Source organism: Danio rerio, chromosome 8 (genome assembly GCF_049306965.1).
Source record: "Danio rerio strain Tuebingen ecotype United States chromosome 8, GRCz12tu, whole genome shotgun sequence".
Lineage (NCBI taxonomy): Eukaryota > Metazoa > Chordata > Actinopteri > Cypriniformes > Danionidae > Danio > Danio rerio.
In genome coordinates, this window is record NC_133183.1 from 16,037,004 (window position 1) to 16,058,906 (window position 21,903).

Consider the following 21,903-nt stretch of genomic DNA (forward strand, 5'->3'; position numbering starts at 1 on the left):
GTTTTAAAAGAATGATATATGATGACTTTCATTTTTAAATTATTTTTTTTCACAGAATTTTTAATTAAAATTTTTTTTTGCAATTTGCCTATTCAATATGATTTCTGAAAACTAAAAACGTTCCATATAATTTCCAATTTATATAAAAACATGATACCTCAAAATCACTAAAAATGGAGTCATCATAATTTGCAAATATAATCTCTTCATATACTGCTGATGCCGTATAACCTGAGTCAGGTGTTTTTGGCTAGGCTGTTTAGACTGAATTGCTGTATTATTAAATATTAGTGCTTCATATATTGTCCCACTGTGACATCTTTAGGCAGACATCTTTCTTCTTCATTAACTAATTTAACTCTATATTGTAAATTTAAACAGCCAGTGAAGTAATGTAGGTATCGCCATGATGTGATGCATAATTTCCTTCCATACTCCAAGCACTGACCACCTTCTTCAATATAAATATATTTTTTGTTCTGATCTCAAGGTAAGGCAAACAACTGAGAAAGCACCAATCAGAGGCGGCTTATTTATGATGACATCATGTATACTTAGTATGACTTAGTATTTTACAGTATTTTAAAACTACAAAAATACAAATCACTAAAGTATTTTGATACAAATATTATATTTAATTTTCATCAGCCCTATCAAATACAAATTACCATAATTTTTTTTGTATTTGAAATATGTACTTGAAATACATGTATAAAAAAATACTGCCCATCCCTGATTGTTAGACTGTTTTTTTGTGTTGTCATTAAGCTCATTTATATAGTTCCTACTGGTGTGTGGAGACTGTTGTGTGCAATGTTTGTATGTTTATAACCACCTCCAAGGATAGTGGGGTTTTGCTAGTCACTGGAATTGTTATTTTGGGGGTCACAAGTTGAAATGTTTGGGAACCCCTGAACTAGGTAAATTACCCAAGATTGGTTAATTAGGCAACTCAATGGACAACAGTGGTTTGTTCTTCAACCGAAAAAATAATTACCAATAGTTTTGACATTAGTAATTTTTAAAAACGATTTTTTTTAAATTCCAACCACACAACAACAAAAAAGACTTTCTCCAGAAGAAATATATAATAGAAAATAACGTGAAACCTTTTCTTGCTGTTAAACATCACTTGGGAATTTTTTGAAAAAGAAAAAAAAATCACAGGAGGGTTAATGCATTTTCTTCAACCTTATATTAGCAACAATTCTGGAATTTATACACCTAATAAGATGTGTTTATCTAGTTTCATATGGAGTAAATGTGTAGGGTGATAAAGAAAACTGTACCAGTAAGGACGAAGGCGACAGCCAGGACAATGAAGACACCACAATACAGTCCCACACGAAAGGTGGTCCATGCAGGTGCAGGCTGAGCAAGAAAAATACACTTGGTCACTCTAGTTGTTATTCTAGTAACTTACAAAATTCAGGAACACAAGGAATGCATTTTAGCTTTTATATGATTCATGGTACAAAAATAAAACTGAAAACTTTGTTTGAGCATTTACATAGGTAACTGATAATATATTGATGTTTTAATTTGATAAGTCATGGCAACTCAATGATCCCTTTTTTAAATAATCAGTTAGATAAGCCTCATGTTTAACATAAAGTTTGTGTTGTAATGTGTTATGCAAAGAGACAGTGTCAGGCAAATGTATGCAGGTTGTCGTACATGATGTTCCAGGCACAGGTGAATCTCTCCACCCACTCTGCTTATGCATTATACTATTCCTGAAGACTTATACAACTGCCATTGACCTAGAACTAAAAGTACTGCATGAAAATAACACTGCAGATATAGGTTTGATATTGTTTTTTTTTTCAGCCTGCATAATTGCTGCTTTCCATGCTGGCATTCCTCATTAAAATAATACACATATTAAAGCCACATTAGTATATAAAACAGCTTTGATTCATCCAATATTAAATTAAATAAAATGTTTAAAGGTTTAAATGTTAATAACAAAATAAAATGTAATGTATGGGTCAACTAAAACATTTTTTCTGTTACTCTAAAGAGTTGATAGTGAATATAATACATTACAAATCTTTGCTGAAAGTTGCAGTGTGTATTTAGTGAGCTTCTTTCTGACCTGTGCTGCTCCCAGAGGAGGAACCCTCAGCCTCTTCATGGCCTTCTGACGGTCTCCTCCCTCCAGCTCAGTGGTCACCAGAGCCTGCATACACAGAGGTCAGTCACCATCATTTACTTCAGCCATTTCTGCCCTAAAGCTCCAATATATTTCTGGCTTTGAGCAGCTACAGGAGTGTACAGTACGATCTGATCATCATTAGTGCAGAAAGTCAGTGAAGTAATCATGGACTCTGTACCTCGGTCTCGGAAATGAGCTGTGTGATCTTCTTACAGGTGTAGAACGGAGCCACTTCCACATGAGCCACACGCCAGTCGGCTCCACGTGGAGTGTCCAGAATCTTATCATGCTTCTTCAGGATCTTGCGGAACCCGGTGAAGTTCAGATTCTGTCAATAGAGAATTAAGATTTTTGAACTATAAATGAACTTCATAGAAGGTTATACGCTAGAAAAATAAAACAATTGTTATCATCATACTTCTCCACTGATTAAAGGTGGTTAAAGGTCCAGTATGTAAGTTTGACACCCAGTGGTTAAACTAGGTTTTGCACTCTTGGATCAAAACAAACACAAATGCAGGTTGCCAGATTGAGAACAGGAGAGAGTGATTTAAACTGTGGTCTAAATAAAAGCAACGGCTCCTGATAGAAGGAATATTTTACATTTTAAAAAGAGATTTTGTTCTAACCAACAACTCGAAATGATATATTAGGAACGGCTTCTATTTCTTGTAGCTGAACAACAAGATAAACTGACATTAATCACCTCAGGTACACCTCATGTGCTTTATTTAGTGTTAAATGCTAACAATGTGAGTTTAAATGTCATTTTACAGAACATTTATTGCCATACTACTGAAAGCAGCAGCAGATAGTTCACCTCAGATCTTGAAAATAAAATAAACCCTTTGAATTTAAACTTTAGAACTAAACACATATCAGTGATTGAGCGTGTACATTAAATGCTGTTAAAGAGGTTTAATATGTATTAATTAGATTATAAACCTTACTATTTCATGATTGAGTGATATCCTGTGCTTCTGAAGGCTGTATTTAAATTTCTGTCGTGTTTCATTTGATGCAAACAACATAATTGCTTATCACTGCAAATCTCCTGAAATATTTGCAGGCAACCCGGGGTGCTGAAATATAATTGGCTAAACTGGCATTGGGCAAGTTAAAGTTACCAAAACAAAGACTGCCGTTCTGGCATGGAAAACACATCAAAGCAGAATATCTGACTTCAGCATTTTTTTTAGATAAACAAGAATGTTCACTTAGCATGTTTCTTAATTATCTGCAAACATATTATGGTACTTTTATGTTTTAGAAGAGTTAAAATCTTACATTAAAATAAGGAAAATTGCAAATTCTGGTAAACAATGTCAATGTTTGAAGGCAACAAAACAATCGTGTCTATAGCCCAACAGGACCTTAGAGGCCTGTTTAATATCTTTGGTATAATTACTAGACATGACCCTTACTGGTAATTGGCTTCAACTGCTTATGACACTACAGTCATAATATATTTGCAGTAAATACAAGTCTAGCTCAAAAATCTGAACATTAAATTAAGCCAGGTTCAATAAAAAATTGATTTTTTGACACAGTAAAGGTCAAAAATAAAGTTTTTACAGGGGAGGTTTTGGTAATATCTTTTTATTATTTATTATTTCCCCAATTTTTTGTAGAATAACATATTTATATTCAGTCCAAAAAGTAATAATTATTAAAATAATAATTAAATAAAAATAAACTTACACTAATGTTAATGTCATTCTTTTAATGTAAAATTCTAGTGTTGGCAAAGAAGAAAAAGTAGTAGAAGAAAAAATATACAAATAAAAGCCAAGGGAAAAAGGTCCAGAAAACAAAGTGGGAGGACAACATCAGACAAACATCAACATGAAACATGTCTAATCTCAGACCTGGTAGTTCTGCAGGAGGATAAGGCTGAGGTAGAACTCGCTGAAGGCCAGCTGCAGGTCTTTGATGTTACGATGTTTGTTGCGCTCCTTGTTGGACAGTGGGAGCACAGTTTTGCGGCGACTGCGCAGGGCTGGAGCGTTGCTCTCCCGCTGAGCATCAAGAGACGTCTGCAACTCATTCTGCAAAGTAGCAAACCGTCGCTGTGCCTCGGCCAGTTTCTCTGAAACAGAAGATGTAAATAGCATTTGAGATTTATAGACAATTATTGTTTTATCTCATATGATGATTTTTAAGGGCAGCATGGCGGCGCAGTGGGTAGCACAATCATCTCACAGCAAGAAGGTTGCTGGTTTGAGCCCTGGTTCGGTCAGTTTGCATTTCTGTGTGGAGTTTGCTTGTTCTCCCATGCAAGTCCAAAGACATGCGGTACAGGTGAATTAAATAAGCTAAATTGGCCGTGGTGTATGAGAGTGTGTCCAAGAGTGTGTGGGTGTTTCCTAGTGATGGGTTGCAGCTGGAAGGGTATCTGCTGCGTAAAACATGTGCAGGATAAGTTGGTGGTTCAGTCCACTGTGGCGACCCCTGATTAATAAGCCGATAAGAAAATGAATGAATCGTGTGATGATTTTTAAGAGAAAGCAGAAAATCCTGTGTAAAAATTAGAAAGGAAAATTATGATCTTAAAACATGTTGAAGCTGTCTAATGAGAGGCGTAAAGGCAGCTTGGCTTGCAACCCTACAATGAAATGCATCAGAATCTATTTTGCCGGATGAATAAATGGCTTATTCTGCTCATCAGACAGATTTCCTGTCAGAGATGAGCGTCTTCCTGTAAGGGCGATCTCTCAGACTGCATTATCTGCTCTGGCCTGCGTCCCAGCACAGTTTGGTGAACAGGACCCTGATCAGTTTCAGAGGAAGGAAACGAGTATTAGGTTCAGCAGACATTTAAACACTGAGAGCACTGCTGGCATTTGGGTTATGAGCCTCAGAGAAACACCAGGGGCCTCATGTATCAACGCTGCGTACGCACAAAAACTTTGCGTACGCCAGGTTTCACGCTCAGAATCGCTCACGTTTGGATTTACTAACAATGAACTGAACGTGGGAATGTGCGCACCTTCACGGCAGCTTTCTGGCAGGCGTACGCACATTTTTTGTGCGTGTCTGTTTTATTTCCATTGGCGACTCCTAGAGGCAGTTGTGTTAAATTCTTCTCTACAAAGTGTCTGAGCCTTGCAATGGCAGCTGTATGAGACGGGTTCATACAGTGGCGTAGCGGACGGGCCCGCAGGGCACGCACCGCGGGGGGGCCCCGCGTAATTAGGGGGCCCCGCGTCGTCGCGATTTTCAATAAACTGTTGGGAACAACTGTGGTCGGAACCAAAGTTCACACGTCTGTGTTCTCTAAACACCTCTCAAGCGGTGGACTACTTCATTCTGATTGCTTGCCGCCAATGTTGCCAACTTAGCGACTTTGTCACTAGATTTAGCGACTTTTCAGACCCCCCTATCGACAAATCTAGCGACTTTTTTGTGTGTTATTGAAGATTTTTTTAGACTGTCATTTGTCCATACTGTACCGTCCCTACTCTTCTCAACGAGCTGCGTGTGATGCCGCCGGCCCCTCCCCCGCCTCACAGCACTGACAGGCGGCCCAGTCAGTCCTCGTACAGCAGCCTCTCCCACCTGCAGCTCGAGAGCAGATCACCCCTCTGCGTACCGACGACAAATGATTTAGCACAGGCAGTGTGAAGGTTTTACCCTTGTACAGTCAAACCGATCTACTTCTACTTTATTTTAACAATTCAATTGGACCGTTTATTCTTTTCTTGTTCACAATCACAGATATTTTAGTGACAGTTTCTGAACTTGTCTAAGTTTATTTCATATGAGAGATTACTGCACATTCACTAACGTTACACATCTATAATGATATACTGTATTCAAACAGCAATAAATTTAGTTAAATAAACATGCTTATATGTAGTGCAATTTAAATACCCCTTTATTAACCATAGGCTGTTAAACAGAAACGGTAGAACGTGATGACGTCAGTGATATGCAAATTGACGTATGACGTATCCAATCCCCCCCCCCCCCCCTCATCAGGGGGCCCCGTCAGCGATCCCTGCAGGGGGGCCTCCGCATTTTGCGCTACGCCACTGGGTTCATATAGTAGGTATGTAAGATTTCCATACCATACAGTTGACCAGCTAAACATTAAAGCACAATTTGCAGCGGTCGCCTGTTTTCCCAATGTAATCTGAGCTATCTACTGCACACACATTGCTATAAAGACACTATCTGAAGATAAATTTGCATGCGTGAATCAGAAACATTTCCATTCAATAAATGTGCAAATAAAATATGATGCACAAACTTATTAATGATTCCTACTTGTCTTTCTCGTGATAAATAGTGGGCAAAATCTGATATGTAGCGGGAAAAAAAGAAGAAAGAATTCATCAGACGCTGGATTCGAACCGAGTTTGTGCTCGAACGAGTCAGTATATGATCATATGCTTCTTATGAGGTGCGCCACTGAGACTGCTAAGGGTGCTGCAACAGTTTACAGATATAAACCACACTATTTCTTTTTTAAATGCACTCAGTGCGATGTTCAGACCCAACTGTGTTAACCGTATCAGCTAAACTCTCCCACTCTATTTTTTTCTTTTGTTGTTAATTCCGGAGAACAAACTTGCAAATAACACCGCTTTTCTCCGTTCTACCTCCGAAAGCAGCACCTCCAATTCACATTCTGTTCAAAGTTTCTCTTTTTGTTTGAATTTGCCGTTGCTTTTTCGTTGGGTTTTTCCATTAGCATAGTCATTAGCATATTCATACGGGGGAGGAGGCAGGGAGGGGTTTTGCGCTCGTGCATGTTGCGCTCAGTTTCACGTTCATTCGGATGTACAAAAGAATATGCGTGAGATTCGGCGTACGCAGTGTTTCATACATCTGAATTTTTTTCTGCGTACGCACATTTACAGCTTTGTGCGTACGCAATGTTTTAGTAAGATTTCCACGCAAGTCTTCGTACATGAGGCCCCAGGAGAAAATGCAGAATGAAGGAGAGCGAACACCTCAAGAACTCTAAAAGTCCAACTTTTTCTGCCGAAAAGTTTTGACTTTCTCAAGGCAATCTATAAGCACTGCAAATACTTTCACTAGACCAAACATTAAACAAAACTGTAAAGAATTATGAATAATTTAACTGTAAAATGCTGTAATTGTTATGGAAAAAATGGCTTTATTTTTGGGTTTATGTCAAAACTCTCAAGAATGAACCAAAAACTGAATGTAATTTTACATAAAAATGTAGCATTTTCAGAATAATAAAGTAATCTTATAATTTACAGTAAAAATCTGTAAACTGACAATCCTGTGATTCGTGACTCGTTTGCTGATAATTCATTAAGTAATTATGTGTCTTAATTGTTATTGTTTTCCATTAAATACATTATGATCCATCAATAAATACTGATTAATTTTTACACCAACACAAAAATATTTACAGTTGCATTCAGAATTATTAGCCCCCATGAAATATTAGCCGCCCTTTTTATTTTTTCCCCCAATTTCTGTTTAACGGAGAGAAGATTTTTTTCAACACATTTCTAAACATAATAGTTTTAATAACTTATTTCTAATAACTGATTTAATTTATCTTTGCCATGATGACAGTAAATAATATTTTACCAGATATTTTTCAAGACACTTCTAGCACTTCACAGCTTAAAGTGACATTTAAAGACTTAACTAGGTTAATTAGGTTAACTCGGCAGGTTAGGGTAATTAGGCAAGTTCTTGTACATCTATGGTTTGTTCTGTAGACAGTCGAAAAAAATTTAGCTTAAAGGGGCTAATAATTTTGTCCCTAAAATGGTTTTTAAAAAATTAAAATCTGCTTTTATTTTAGTCGAAATAAAACAAATAAGACCTTCTCCAGAAAGAAAAAATATTATCAGACATACTGTGAACATTTCCTGAATTTGTTAAACACGACTTGGAAAATGTTTTAAAAGGAAAAATATACAAAGGGGGCTAATAATATGTATATATAATTGTTATTGCGCTATAAAATAACTGTTCAAAAGTTGTTTATAATTTTATTTCATAATTAATTCCAGTGATTTTAAATATACATTTTTAGCTTTATTACTCCAGTCACATGATCTTTCAGAAATTACTCTAATATTAATTAGTTATTTTTTTTATTGTTATTATTATTATTATTATTATTATTATTATTATTATTATTATTATTATTAATAGTAATATAAGCAATAATGACTGGAGTAATAATTTTATTTGAAACTACGTATAATAAGTTATTTGAATTTTTTTTATAAATATTTAACAATTTAACAATCTTTTTACATTTAATAAATGTAGCCTTGACAACCAGAATAATTTCCTTAAAAAGAAACATGAAAAAAAAATCTGACCCCAAATTTTTGATATGGTTATAAAAGATACGATTCTCAATTATTAAATATATATTATTACATTTTTGTTTATATAGTTAACAAAGTGACAGTGTTTTTACAATTCCATAGGAAACCTTAATTCCTGACACTCCTAATAACACAAATTTGTTAATATTATAAATAATAATTTTTGATTAAACCACAAAAGAAATCCGTAAATAGATTAGCGAAAAAGTTCATCTTTTTAAACATAATGTCAGATTTATTTCCTTATTTTAAACTTTAATTTTGGACAGAAAAAAACACTAAATAGTGTTAATGTTAGGTGCTGACTTTATAGGGCACATCCAGAAAAAAACACTGGCTGTGAACAGAAGATGTGACCTCAAAATAGCACTCAGCATATCGAATGAATGCCACAACCCGGCTCTTTCATGTCAGTTTATATATGGTGTCCGGTCAGACTATAATAGTCTCTATAGTCTGACTAAGATCTGTGCTTTGCAGGCTGAACGTGAATAAGATGGTGCGAAAAATTTATGTGCTTAGCAGATCTCATCCTCTGGGACAAAGACTGCAAGGTTTACAAGCTATCCTGTTCATAAGAGGAGGCCAGAGGTCTCAGCCAAAACACTGTCTGGGTCAACTAGACAGAATTAGTTATACGGTTGGTAACAGTGGCTGCTATCCTAATGTGATGTGATTCTATATCTAATTTCTAAAGGGCATCAAATATGATATCTTGCATAGCAGTAAATAAACCATGAAAAGCGGACTGATTTTGCAACATGATCTGAAGAATTCAATTACAGAGCATTTACAAAGTTAGTATTTATGTTTTCTGACATCTTTCCTTTTAAGAGAAGGAGACTTTATCGTATTTTGACTTTGTGGAAAAAGCATCCTAGTGTTTATGCCAGCTTTCTTTGGCAGAGGGACTCAATTACAGTTTATTTTGGTCTGTCTGTTAAACTTGCATCACAGAGGGACTGAATGATTTTCAGTGACAACTGCAGGATAAAAAGATTAAACCATATCATAAACTGAATTAAAGGGGTCAAGAACTGTCAAGAAATTCCATAAGGACATATGAAAGGTCATTGTATGATAAAAACATCTTGTAAGCTTCAGAACTCAAATAATTCGAAAAGCTTTTCTTTTTTTATAGCAAAAATTACATATTGGTATCATTGTGTACCTTTATGATGCAATCACGTGGTTCAATCACGCGCGAAATTCAGATGGAGGGCAGGAAGTAAAAAAACTAAATGGGAGACACTGAGGAAAGTCTGTATTTTTGCGAATTATACCATATTTCAAAGGAGAAATAAACAGAAAATAAGCACATATGTTGGACATGATCCTTATATCATGAAGAGGGCAGAGTTTTCAACTAAACTAAAACATATTTGCCTGTCATCAAGGTGATAGATACTGTATAAGCTACGTTACATGAAAGGATACTATAGATAATTACTTTAGTGTTTGGAAGCATGTTATAGATAATTACTTGAAATAAACTCTCCTATTAATTAACTTGTTGCTGTGGTAAAACACAACTGTAGTAATAAACAAATTATTCAACAGGCTTCAGTTTTCTATAATCACAGTGCACCACAGTTTACACTAATGTTATTTATTACAGTTTTTCAGTTTACTATGCAAGAGTATTATGTAGCATTCATTAACAAAGAGTTGTACACATTATCCACTTTACTATGTGGTTCAAAAACATGTTTATTATAAATTACTATTGTTTTTCCCTCATGTAATCCCCAGGCATCATAAAATAACAGATGAAAGCATACAAACGTGTAAACGCATAGTCTACAGTACATTATTGTTTATTTATTTTTGTACGGGGGAAAAGTGCTCCTCAATAGTAACCATATAGTTTTGTTGCATTTCTTTTTTGTTCTATCGATGAACTTACCATCAACAATTATTAACACCTCAATGTCAAAGTTACGGTTGTTTATTCCAACAAAACGCGAGTAAAGAAATGGATTATTGCAAAACAAGACCGAGATTTTATTACAGCCATGACATGGCAGGGTATGTTATTTATATTCTCCTGGAGTGTGGTGGTGTTTGTATCTGATATTTATAAAACACATTAACATATTTATACACAAAGCTAGGCCAGTATATAATCTTTATCAGTGCTGTCAAACTAATTATTGTGTTCAAAAAAGTTTGTACACATGGATTTATTGAACAAATCTTTATTACATGTTGCCTTTCTTCCGTTTTTCAGACCGTTTCTTTAACTTTCCTCTGTTTATGAGCAAAATCGTTTGGAAGTCTATAAAAGCCATTCGACATTTCTTATTTTGGATGATTTAAACATTTATAGACATCATAAAACAGAATCATTTTGGTGTTCTGATAACGATTCCTATGTAGAAGAATCACTTCCTGCACTCCATCTGAATTTTGTGGGTCATTAGTGACGTCATGTGAAAACAACCTATATTGTGACTAAACTCCTCCTTCACAGAAGATCTACATTGCTAACTACGACCCATTGATTCACACTACTATAGGTAAATAACCAAAAAATATCAACAATAAAGATGCTCCGAATATAAGACACAGTGCAAAACCAAGCTCAAATAATATCAGCATTTCCTTCTTTCTGATCACAATTAGAAAATAGTGGGTTAACTTTATTTTTTAATGACATTGCCCATCTGCCAACTTGCTCATCTGAATTGTATACAACCAGTGTACAATTAGATGCTTGATTTTCATTAAGACAAGCTAAAAGTTAATGAGGTGCTGACCAGTGTTGGGGGCAACCGATTACAAGTTACTTGAGTTCTGTAATAATATTACTTTTCTAAGTAACAAGTAATGCATTAAAAAAAAATAAGTAATAATGTTTGAGTTACTTTTTTTTAAAAATGTAAAGAGAGATACTTTTTAGTTGAATTAATTAGTTTAAAAAAATAAATTGCTGAATTCAAATGAACGTAGCCACACTGAATCCCACACGCAATGAGAAAATGCTCTCCCTGTGGGAACAGACAGAAATGAAGATGGCAGGCCAGAGGAAGTATTCTTATTATTTTAAATGCATTAAAAAAGCAAAAGGGAATTGTCTCAATGAACAGTGATTTTACTTTACTTATCTAATAAGGCAAAAAGCACAAAAGTAGCAAACACATTTCTTTAAACTTTGATTAATCTGTATATACAGCATGTATAGCTCTGGGGTCAGGAAGTTCTTTGAAGATGACATTGTCCTAAATCGCAGGTGTCAAATCCAGTTCCTGGATGACCGCAGCTCTGCACAGTTTAGGTCCAATCTAGGTTACCTGTAGGTTTCAAACTAAAGGACTGAATTAGTTTGAGCAGGTGTGCTTAATTAGGGTCGGACCTAAACTGTGCAGAGCTGTGGCCTTCCAAAAACTGGATTTAACACCTACAGTATGTCCTAAATGATAAATTGTTGTGCATTTTTAAACGTAAATGAAGGTGTAGGTTATTTGCTGCCTTTTTAATTGCAGAGCTCCTCTTTTAAAATTATTCTTCAAATTTGATTATTATTTAAAATTTCTGAAAGAAATCAAGCCTCAGCCAGGTAAGAAAAAGTAACTTAAAAGTAACGCAATGCATTACTTTTTCACGAAAATTAACTAGGTAAAGCAAACTAGTATTTTGGAGAGTAACCCAATATTGCTTGCAATGCATTACTTTTAAAAGTTACTGGTGCGTTACTGCATTTCAAAAGTAACACTGGTGCTGACTATATTTGATTTGACAGTAATTTCGCACCACATAATTGTAAATAATTGTTCTTATTTCTGCTTTGTCTGTTATAGCTGTTACAGATTAATTGATAAACAAATAGTCTGAGTGTTTAATGCAATTCACAGCAGTCCTATAAAGGATGCCAGGTGTCAAAAATACAGGCAGAAGTTTACACCGATGGGCACACAGCTATCCTAATGAAATATGTAAACTGTTACCTAACCATAGCAGTGGGTGTTTACTTCCAAGTCTACAATCAACCATGTCTATTCAAAGAGTGTGTTTTGAAGAAGGGGTCAAAAGAGGACAGAAAATAGCCTTTTACTTCTACATTTTTTTTTCTTAACAACATTATGAGTGCACCCTAGAGAACTGTAAGAAATATATTTAAAAGGCAGTTTGTGTCCTTGTTAATGCTTTTGTGTTCAATTATTAATGAGCATCTGCTTCTTTGTTTCAAAATAAACGCTGATCATGCTGTCAAGACTCATTGTGAGGTTTTAATATCTAGCATTCATATATTAATGTTTATGACACATGCAAACAATGTGTCAATATGCGAACAAAGCATCAGTGTGGAGCTTTCAAAACATGTCTGTTGTTTCCTCCGCTGAACAGCCACTAGAGGCAGTAGAGCTCATTCATTCTGGCCGTCCTGAAGCCCGTGCAACAACACAGCTTATGTTGCAGTGTGCATATATTATGAGTCCAAACATAGTCTATTCCCCTTGACACATGTCAGAATGACTATGGCAGGCACTGCTTATTACATCACGTTCCCAAATAGCGCTGTACACCCAGACCTCATGCACAGGGAATCCCTTGACAGCATTTAGCAGGCCATTGCAGTTCAAGCACACAGTGAAGCTTAGCTGTCGGTATGTGCCATTTATGGGTTCTGGAAAACTTTTATGACAGTTAATGCTAAAAAAAATCATGTTAGTTAGCAAACCAACAAAAAAACAAACAAACAAACAAACAAATAAACAAACAATAAAATACATATATTTAAAAAATCTTTCTAGTCTTTCTAAATATAAAAAATAGAAATCTTCAAAACTATAACAATCATTTAAAAAAAGTTATTTTTAATTAAGGAGAAATGCTTTAAATCGATCAAGCATTTAGTAAAGCATTTTACATTTGTTTAAAAATAATTATAATTAAAGAATAAATGTATATTCATCCGAAAAAAATTGTAAAAAAAAGTTCCACAAATGTATTAGTTTTTTAAAACTTTAACTTCAAACTTTACAATAAGGTTTTATTAGATCATGTTAGTTAATGCACTTACTAACATGAATTAATAATGAACAATACTTGTACAGCATTTATTAATCATAGTTCAACATTTACTAATACGTTATTACATCTAAACATCCAAATTCATGCTTGTTAACATTAGTTAATGCTCTGTGAGACAGCAGGTAAATAAAAGTACAATTTAAAGGAACTGTCATAATGATACAAGACTTGTGAAAGTAAAACATATGATAATTTTATTGTAATTCAAACCTAAATAAATAAGTAAATAAATAGCTGCCTATTAAAATAGAAAACCAATGTTTTTTTCCAACCCAGGCTCATTCTAAAGATGTACCCCTATACACATTTCTAAAGAGTGCATAATAGGTCCCAGGAGCTCCGTTTTTTATTTTTATCTTTTTGCAGTTTTTGTTTTCACAAATCCACTGTGTACACTTTTTGAGATATCAAATTTCTCTCGCAAGTGCAATTCGTGCTTGCTGTTCTTGTCTAAATTTACCTGAGGCCGACTGACTAACTGACTGACTGACTGACTGACTGACCGACCGGCCGAACCCCAACTCATCCCCTTTCCTAAACCCAACCGGTAGTGTTTTAGTAAGCACTGATTGACCTGCTCACCCCTTCCCTAAACCCAATCAAAAGTGTTTTGAAAAGCAATCCAGAAAAAAAAAGCACTCGCCTGATTTTTACCACGTTTTCAGATTTAACGACATTCTCACCCTGTTATTTACTTGTTTGTTTTATTTTTTTTTTGCTTCTGTTTTAAGCAGTCAGCTGGTAAGCGTGAAATAGAACGGCCGTAGCTGTCATTTTAAAAACTAAATGCAGCCGTACGTTTCTCTGGCTACATAATTCGTGATCTCCAGAAATGTGTATAGGGCTACGCTTTTCAGAATAAGCATATGTTGATTTTTTTACAATATTATTATTGTTTATATATAAGCAGATAAAACAGTACCTGAATAGAATGTGTTGATCTTGGAAAGCTCCTTTTCGCACGTCTGAAAGAACTTCTCTTCAAACTTGGCATAGTATCGTTTGACGGTGTCCTCATCTGTGACTGAAAGACACAAAACACAAAGACATTAATCTGTGTTTCACTTTCATACTCCACTTAATCTCGATACTGATACAGTATATCCCAAAAAGCGCATTCAATTTCCCTCTCTCCATCTTTTATACTGACTTGTCAAGGCCGGAGCAAATGATAAAACCTGTGCTTTATGCTTTGAACAACATATTTTAGTGCGATTTTAAAATTCTGAGGCATGTTTGATTTTTAAACATGTTTTGGACTGCAGCCATGGGTTTCTTCCAGTCTGCTGTCTTTATTAAAGGAGTAAAGCCCGAGGCATGAGCTGTCAAAGCTGGCCCTCTATATAAATAAGCAAGTGAGTCAGGTAAAAGCTTTTAGCATGTATTACATGTTTATCAAAAACAATAGATCACATCCACTTAAAGCTACACTAAACTGTATTAATAAATATATGTTAATTACTGTGTTCATGAGGTTTTCTCTTTATTTATGGTTTTTCAATTGCAGGACCCTGATTGACGTCCTGATAACTCCTGATATTGAAAGGTTTAAATGTTTAATGAATTTTTTTGTCATTTGAAACAATATATTATTTGGGTTGGTTATGCTAATCATACAAAAGTCTGTCAATGAGCTGCCAAAACTTTTTCCATTTTTATTTATTGTATCCAATTATTTCCAAATATATATGATGCTTTGTCAATATAATTTTTTTAACTCTTTTTTTTTTTTTTTTTAGAACGTAACAAAATCAGAGATACATTAGAAATAGTCAATAAGGATACAGATGGGTACTGAAAAGATTAGGGAGAAAAAGGGAAAGACATTTGTACAGTGTTATTTTAAAACAATATATATGGTGTTGAAGGTAAAAACATAAAAATAAATGAATAAATAAAAATAAATAAATAAATAAATAAACAAATCAATAAATCAATAAATAAATAAATATAAAGGGGAAGAGTTGGGAGATGTACATGATATACTTATCGTGTATACAATGTGGCTGTTTACTAAATCTAAGTTGTATGTTTAAAGTTAGTTATGTATAATTGTTAGAATTGGGTTCCATCTTGCTTCAAATATTTTTAAATAAAATTAATAAATTAATTAATACAAATAAATAACTCTTCTTTCCCCAATCTCTATACCATACAGGATTGCCACGGTTGGATCAAAGGGATTATCAATACAAAATATATCTCCAAGCACCTTATAGATATCATCCCAGAACTGCTGCAGCTTTGGGCAATACCCAATGATATGAGAGTGGTTCCCTAACTGATCACCACATTCTCTCCAACATCTGTTAGATGAGCCTATTCTTATCTTTGCTACAATTTGTGGAGTACGGAAATATCTTGTAATGATTTTCCACTTAAATTCTCTTCTTACATTTGAGTTTGTCTTCTTAGTCAATATTTTGTTTCAAACTACTAAAACTTTAAATCAAAGAATTGACTTTGGCAATATGCAAAGTTTAGATGTTCAATCTCTAATATTGTTGAAGCAGAAATCCAGGTCTCCCAATGCAACATGAATGCACAAATAAATGGAAAACACCCGATACGATCAACAATTAACAGCTGTTTTGCATCAAATATTGCACATTTTGCAACAAATAGAGAGACATCATTTTCAAGTTTGCCATATTTACATAAATCAGATTTATAGTTTGGCATTAATGTACATTCCTTTGCATAATTTATTTACATATTTTTTAAGTGTTTGTTTTATAGTCTTCCTTCAACATGGAATCTACCCCACCTCTGAACCTACTTGTACATGTAATAGACAAGGATAAATATTAACATCCACAATCCAATGAATCCATATAAAGGTAAATTCCATTTCCCACTGAACAGTCTGTGCCACAAAAAAAGTCATTTTACAAATATTAAATGAGCCATACATTTTGTTTCATGTTCCTTTCAACCAGACATGGCAATAAAATGTAAACAAATTGCGCAGCTCCTTAGAAGAAAAGCATTCGTCCTCATTAAGTCTGTGTCGTCATAGTAACAGAGAAAGCTCTGTGTGATATCTTAAATAGAGTCTTCCTGCTGTTCACCTCTTGTTAGCCTTATAATGGCTTTATGTCTCTGTCATGACCTGGACACAAAGGAGCAAGACCGTCCTCAGAGAAGACAAATGAGGGAGGAGGAAGAAAAAAAAAAAAGCACTTTTGTAATTTCTTGCCAACGGTAGCCATTCAACCAATTCTGCTGCTTAATATCTTATTGTCAGCATGATTATATATTTTTATGAGCATAATCTGAATATCATAGTTATGTGAATACAATAAGACTTGTTTTGCTTTTTGTTTATTTATTTTTGGGATATTTATAGAAATTTTAGCGTTCAAAAACAATCTTTGCTTTTTATTTTAGGGTTGAAAATGTCAAAATGAAAGATTATTAAACTCGGTATGTGGCTTTAGCATTTTTAAAAATATACTTTTTGACACATAAATGATACTATTATGTATAGTTTTATATGGTTATAATAAGCAAAGTGTCAAATAAAAACAGCATCATTATTTTATCTGATTAATAGAAAAAATAATCATACAATTACTCAATTAGCAAAATAATTAGTTGCAGCCCTAGTTTTCATCATTCAATTATTCATTTTCCTTCAGCTTAGTCCCTTAATTTATCAGGGGTCGCCACAGCGGAATGATCCGCCAACTATTCCAGGATATGTTTTACACAGCAGATGCCTTCTAGCTGCAACACAGTACTGGGAAACACCCATACACACTCTTTCACACACACATACACACACACTATGGCCAGTTTAGTTTATTCAATTCATCTGTACCGCATGTCTTTGGACTGTGCCCTGGAGCACTGTGACACTGGAGCACCCACACCAACACAGGAAGAACAAGCAAACTCCACACAGAAATGCCAACTGACCCAGCCGGGACTCGAACTAGCCACCCTCTTGCTGTGAGGCGACAGTGCTAACCACTGAGCTACCATGTTGCCTCCTAGTTTTAAATGGTAGAATAAGTATAAACCAATCATGACAGCTTTTTGCTTTTTACACTGATTTTGCGCAAAAAGTAAACTAAGCGGCAACATCCCACTTTCCCTTGTGTAGCCATTATGGAAGTAACTGAAACTGCAATTCATCGACTCGCATTTGGGGGCTGGCTCCAGGAATTCCAGATGTCCACTGACTGCAATGCTAAATTTTCCAACTTTACCGCTGATAAAAACATGTTTACAGACTGATACAAAAGATGGTTTTGGTGTATATAGCTAATTTTACCATTTATGACAGCTGTGAGGGGGTGACTTTTTTTAGTACTCATCTGCATAATTTTTAATAAGTCTGCATAATTAAGGGCGTGGCCACTTGAGTGGCAGCTAGGTCTCGCTGCTCGCTATCACGTTACCTTAGTGATTCTGGCTGATTACCAGTTAAACTCGTCATATAGATCATATGTTTATTTTGTTTTATGTAGCTTTACTCAATCAATTGTCTTTTGGAATTATTTCTTACAATTATCGGATAATATGGCATGCGTTAAGTTTCCCAGGTGAGTGAAATTATAAACTTATAAACCATATCTATAATTGTATTTGTTTTACTTTTTTAAAAATGATCATTTGTCATTTTCTTTAGAGCTGTAATGCACTCCAGAATCTGACAGATTGATTATCTGTAGGCTCTAGAACAGTCATCTGAAATGTTGTCATACAGAGTTATGCCTGGATTTCATAAATAGCCTTGCATTTACTAGCACCGACTATGTTTGAAGTATTTAGAAGTAATTTGCGTATTCCTCCTGTAGAAAAACATCATAAGAGCAATTCTTAGTGGCTCGATGTACATATTTATGTATATAACGTTTTTAAAAGACTAAACACTTTTATTGATGTAGTATACAACCAAGCACATGTGGTCAGAACATAATCAAAACACAGGTAATGAGGTATTTAGCTTTTCTCCCAGAGTAAAGCCTGTCTAAGCAAAATGCTAGCAGGTATCTGTAGCTCCGCTCACGCTCAACCTCTTTGCCCTGTTTTGGTAACCCCCACTTGATGCAATAACGCGCAAACAAAAAGGTGATGGTTGGCCACGCCTACTTGTAGCTTCATTTGTACTTCAGAAACCTATGGGTGACCTCATGGATGCTACATCCATATCTTTTACAGTCTATGATGTAAACCAAATAATCTGTGTTCTGTCGATTCATGTAGGAACATGTCCTTTCTGCCAATTTAAGTGCATCCAGAAACAGCTGAGATGTTTGGAGTATGAAAAAAAATAAATAAATAAACTGATTTATTAATAAAGTTGTATAAACATGGTTTTCTTGCAAGTGGACAATGCTAAATATACAGGTGTAAATAGGGTCTGAAATGTTTTGAGCATGTCTACTTTTGACCGCTTCCAGAGGTAGTCAAAAAAGCATTGCTTCCAGTGTATATGCATATGCTGTGTTCAAACGACCACAAAAGACCTCCTACTCTCCGCCTATTACTGAGATAATGTGATAATTATAAATACCAGACTGTCAGTGCTTCAATTTACAAAGTGCAGTGCAATAAACTGACAGCAGACTTTCCCTGACTATGATACTTTCTATCTGTTAAATCCAAACAGAAATCCTGCACACTGATCCCTTCGCTCATCTCTCTTGCTCTCTATCACACTCTCTTCACATGAATATAACATTTTCCCTCTGGGTGCCTAGGTTTACCAAAACTGACTGCTCCCATGGATCAAGGGATCAGACTGTGTATTGTTTTACCCAAAAAGCCCTGCAGGAACAAAATCGGCTGTCTAGCCTTTCCAGAAAAAGAAAAAAAAAAATAGCTTGTACAGTACATGATTTTAAGAGCCAGACGGCATATCAAGTTTGTACCATAAATTAATCTTTTTTTGTTGTTGTTAGTAGACAATATACAGTCTGTGGCATGTGTTGATTTTAAACCAACCAGTGTGGGAATTTTGAGATAGCAGTACCTATAAAGTGACTATTCAAATGGGGTAATGAAAATAATAAGGGTGAATTTAACTTCTACTAAACAAAACATTATTTTTGATTTTAGATTAAAATGTTACAATGTTAAATGTTGTGAATTTAATCTTTTGTGAACATAGTGTGTAGTATTGGCTACAGTGTTCACTGTATTTGATTTTAATACCTTTAATAATAGCATTGTTTCACTCGACAACATTAAGCAATATGTACACAAAGTAAAAGAAAATAATGTTTTTATCCATTTATAAATATGTAGAAAAGTTATACATTTTTTAAAATTTAGAAATTTGCTATTTTGACCATATTACCCACCCCAAACACACACACACGCAAGCACAGACACACACACACACACACACACACACACACACACACACACACACACACACACAAGCACAGACACACACACACACACACACACACACACACACACACACACACACACACACACACACACACACACACACACACACACACACACACACACACACACACACACACACACAAACACACACACACACACACACTCAAAAAAGTCAACAAGCCACTAGCTCGATTTGCAAAACACAAATATGTTATATGGAAAAGAATGGAATGAGTTTGGTTCTATTAAATGATTCACTCTAGTTGTTTAAAACGAAATGAAGAAATAATCAAATGGATTAGATGAGAACTTGTTGACTCAATGATTTTTAAGCTCTTCATATGAACGACTCTTGTTGGTAAGTTAAAGTGTGCCTCCATCACAGTAGGTGGCGGTATGTACTTATAAGCTGATTCGCATACCCACCAATAAAACCACATAAGAAGGAAGTCATTGCGCATGCTTAGCTTAACAGACTGAACCTTTGGATTTTTGCAGTTGAGGTGTTCCATATATATATACAACCTATTCTTGGCACAAGTAACTTGGAGACAAAAACAAAAATGCACTTGGAGTTCCTTTTGGAGTTCCCCATCAAACAAGCTACTGTTGCATGAGCTTGAACAAGACTGATGTAGTGATTGAATGAAGTAGATGCACATTTGTAGCTGGACAGAAGTTCTCCTAGCCAGCGGTTATGAAACTGTTAATTTAAATGATTTAAATAATTGTATGTTTATTTGTGTTATATGTATAAATGTTAGTTTATTTCTGGCTCAGACATGGTTTAACTTGCTTTAATTGTTTTAACTGCCAAAACAAACTGAGACATATTGTGAGGATGAGGCAATATAGCTTTGTTGGTAATTTGGTGAAATCACAGTGAGCTGGCTGCAAGTTAAGAACTTCAATGCTGCCAACTAGGCCAGATCTAATTGAAGCAACAAAATAGATTTTAATAACCATACATGGACAAGACAGAAACCTGTTGATAAAACAAGGTGGAATCTTTTTGAGTTGAAGTGCTTTACTGACACACACACGCACGCACGCACGCACGCACACACGCACACACAAACACACACACACAAGCACAAATTCTTGTTTTTACAGTGCTCAACATATATAAGCACACCCCACGCCAATCTCTCCTTTAAATTAAAATCTGGAGCTAATCTAACAAAATAACTTATAATACCAGTCCAAATTTAGTACACGCTAATTTATATGTTAGGGAAAAATATTAAATACAATTTTTTTATCAAATTCAGAAGAAAAAAATCTATACATTTTTTGTTTTTAATTTCACGTGATTTAATAGAATTATCTTTTTATTTCTAAATATGTTTGGTGACTAAAATATAATTTTTATAAATATATATGTTTAATAAAACAGTTTTGTTTAAATGCATCAAAAATATATTACCTATATTCACTGGGAAATAGATAAAAATATTCATTTTCAAAAGGGGGTGTACTTATGTAAAGCACTGCATGTGGTTCATAATAGACATAAGGATTTTTACACTAAATATTTTATCACCCACCCTTATACACAACCCTCACATAAAACCCTAGGCAATTAAAAAAAAAAAAAAAAAACATTTAAATAAAAAAATAAAAAACTGCCTAGTATGATTTTTAGCCACACTGTTTATAAAGACACTTGATGTTTACATTGTTATAGCAATGTTTTATATAATTTTAATTCCTCTATATTGAATTCCTCTATGCTGAACCTATATAAAATATTTAGGCACAAGTATTGTCCAAGCGATACCATCTCTAGTGTCTACTGCCGGTGAACAAGTGAACACAGCAATTCCTCGTCCGACAGCTGTATATGACCTCTCTATCCTCATTTTACAATCCATTTAACCGCCTCAACGCAGTTTATCGCCCTCGTCTTGCTGTTTGCATTGTCGCGGCGCCACCATACACGAGTGCGAGAGTCCCTTATCTCCCCTCAACACACAGATCTCAATCATCACCGCTGAATTAAACTGTACGCCT

General features: G+C 34.8%; 1 protein-coding gene across 1 annotated transcript in view; it reads right to left on the reverse strand.

The window, feature by feature from the left end:
* Positions 1 to 21,903, reverse strand: part of xpr1a (xenotropic and polytropic retrovirus receptor 1a) — a 131,506-nt gene that overhangs the window by 30,025 nt on the left and 79,578 nt on the right. The window contains exons 3-7 of the mRNA NM_001245100.1: positions 14,447 to 14,548; positions 4,027 to 4,247; positions 2,337 to 2,486; positions 2,099 to 2,182; positions 1,290 to 1,371 (exon numbers count right to left, since the gene is read on the reverse strand). Of these exons, the coding sequence (NP_001232029.1) occupies positions 1,290 to 1,371; positions 2,099 to 2,182; positions 2,337 to 2,486; positions 4,027 to 4,247; positions 14,447 to 14,548 (639 nt within the window). The remainder of the gene's footprint in view (positions 1 to 1,289; positions 1,372 to 2,098; positions 2,183 to 2,336; positions 2,487 to 4,026; positions 4,248 to 14,446; positions 14,549 to 21,903) is intronic.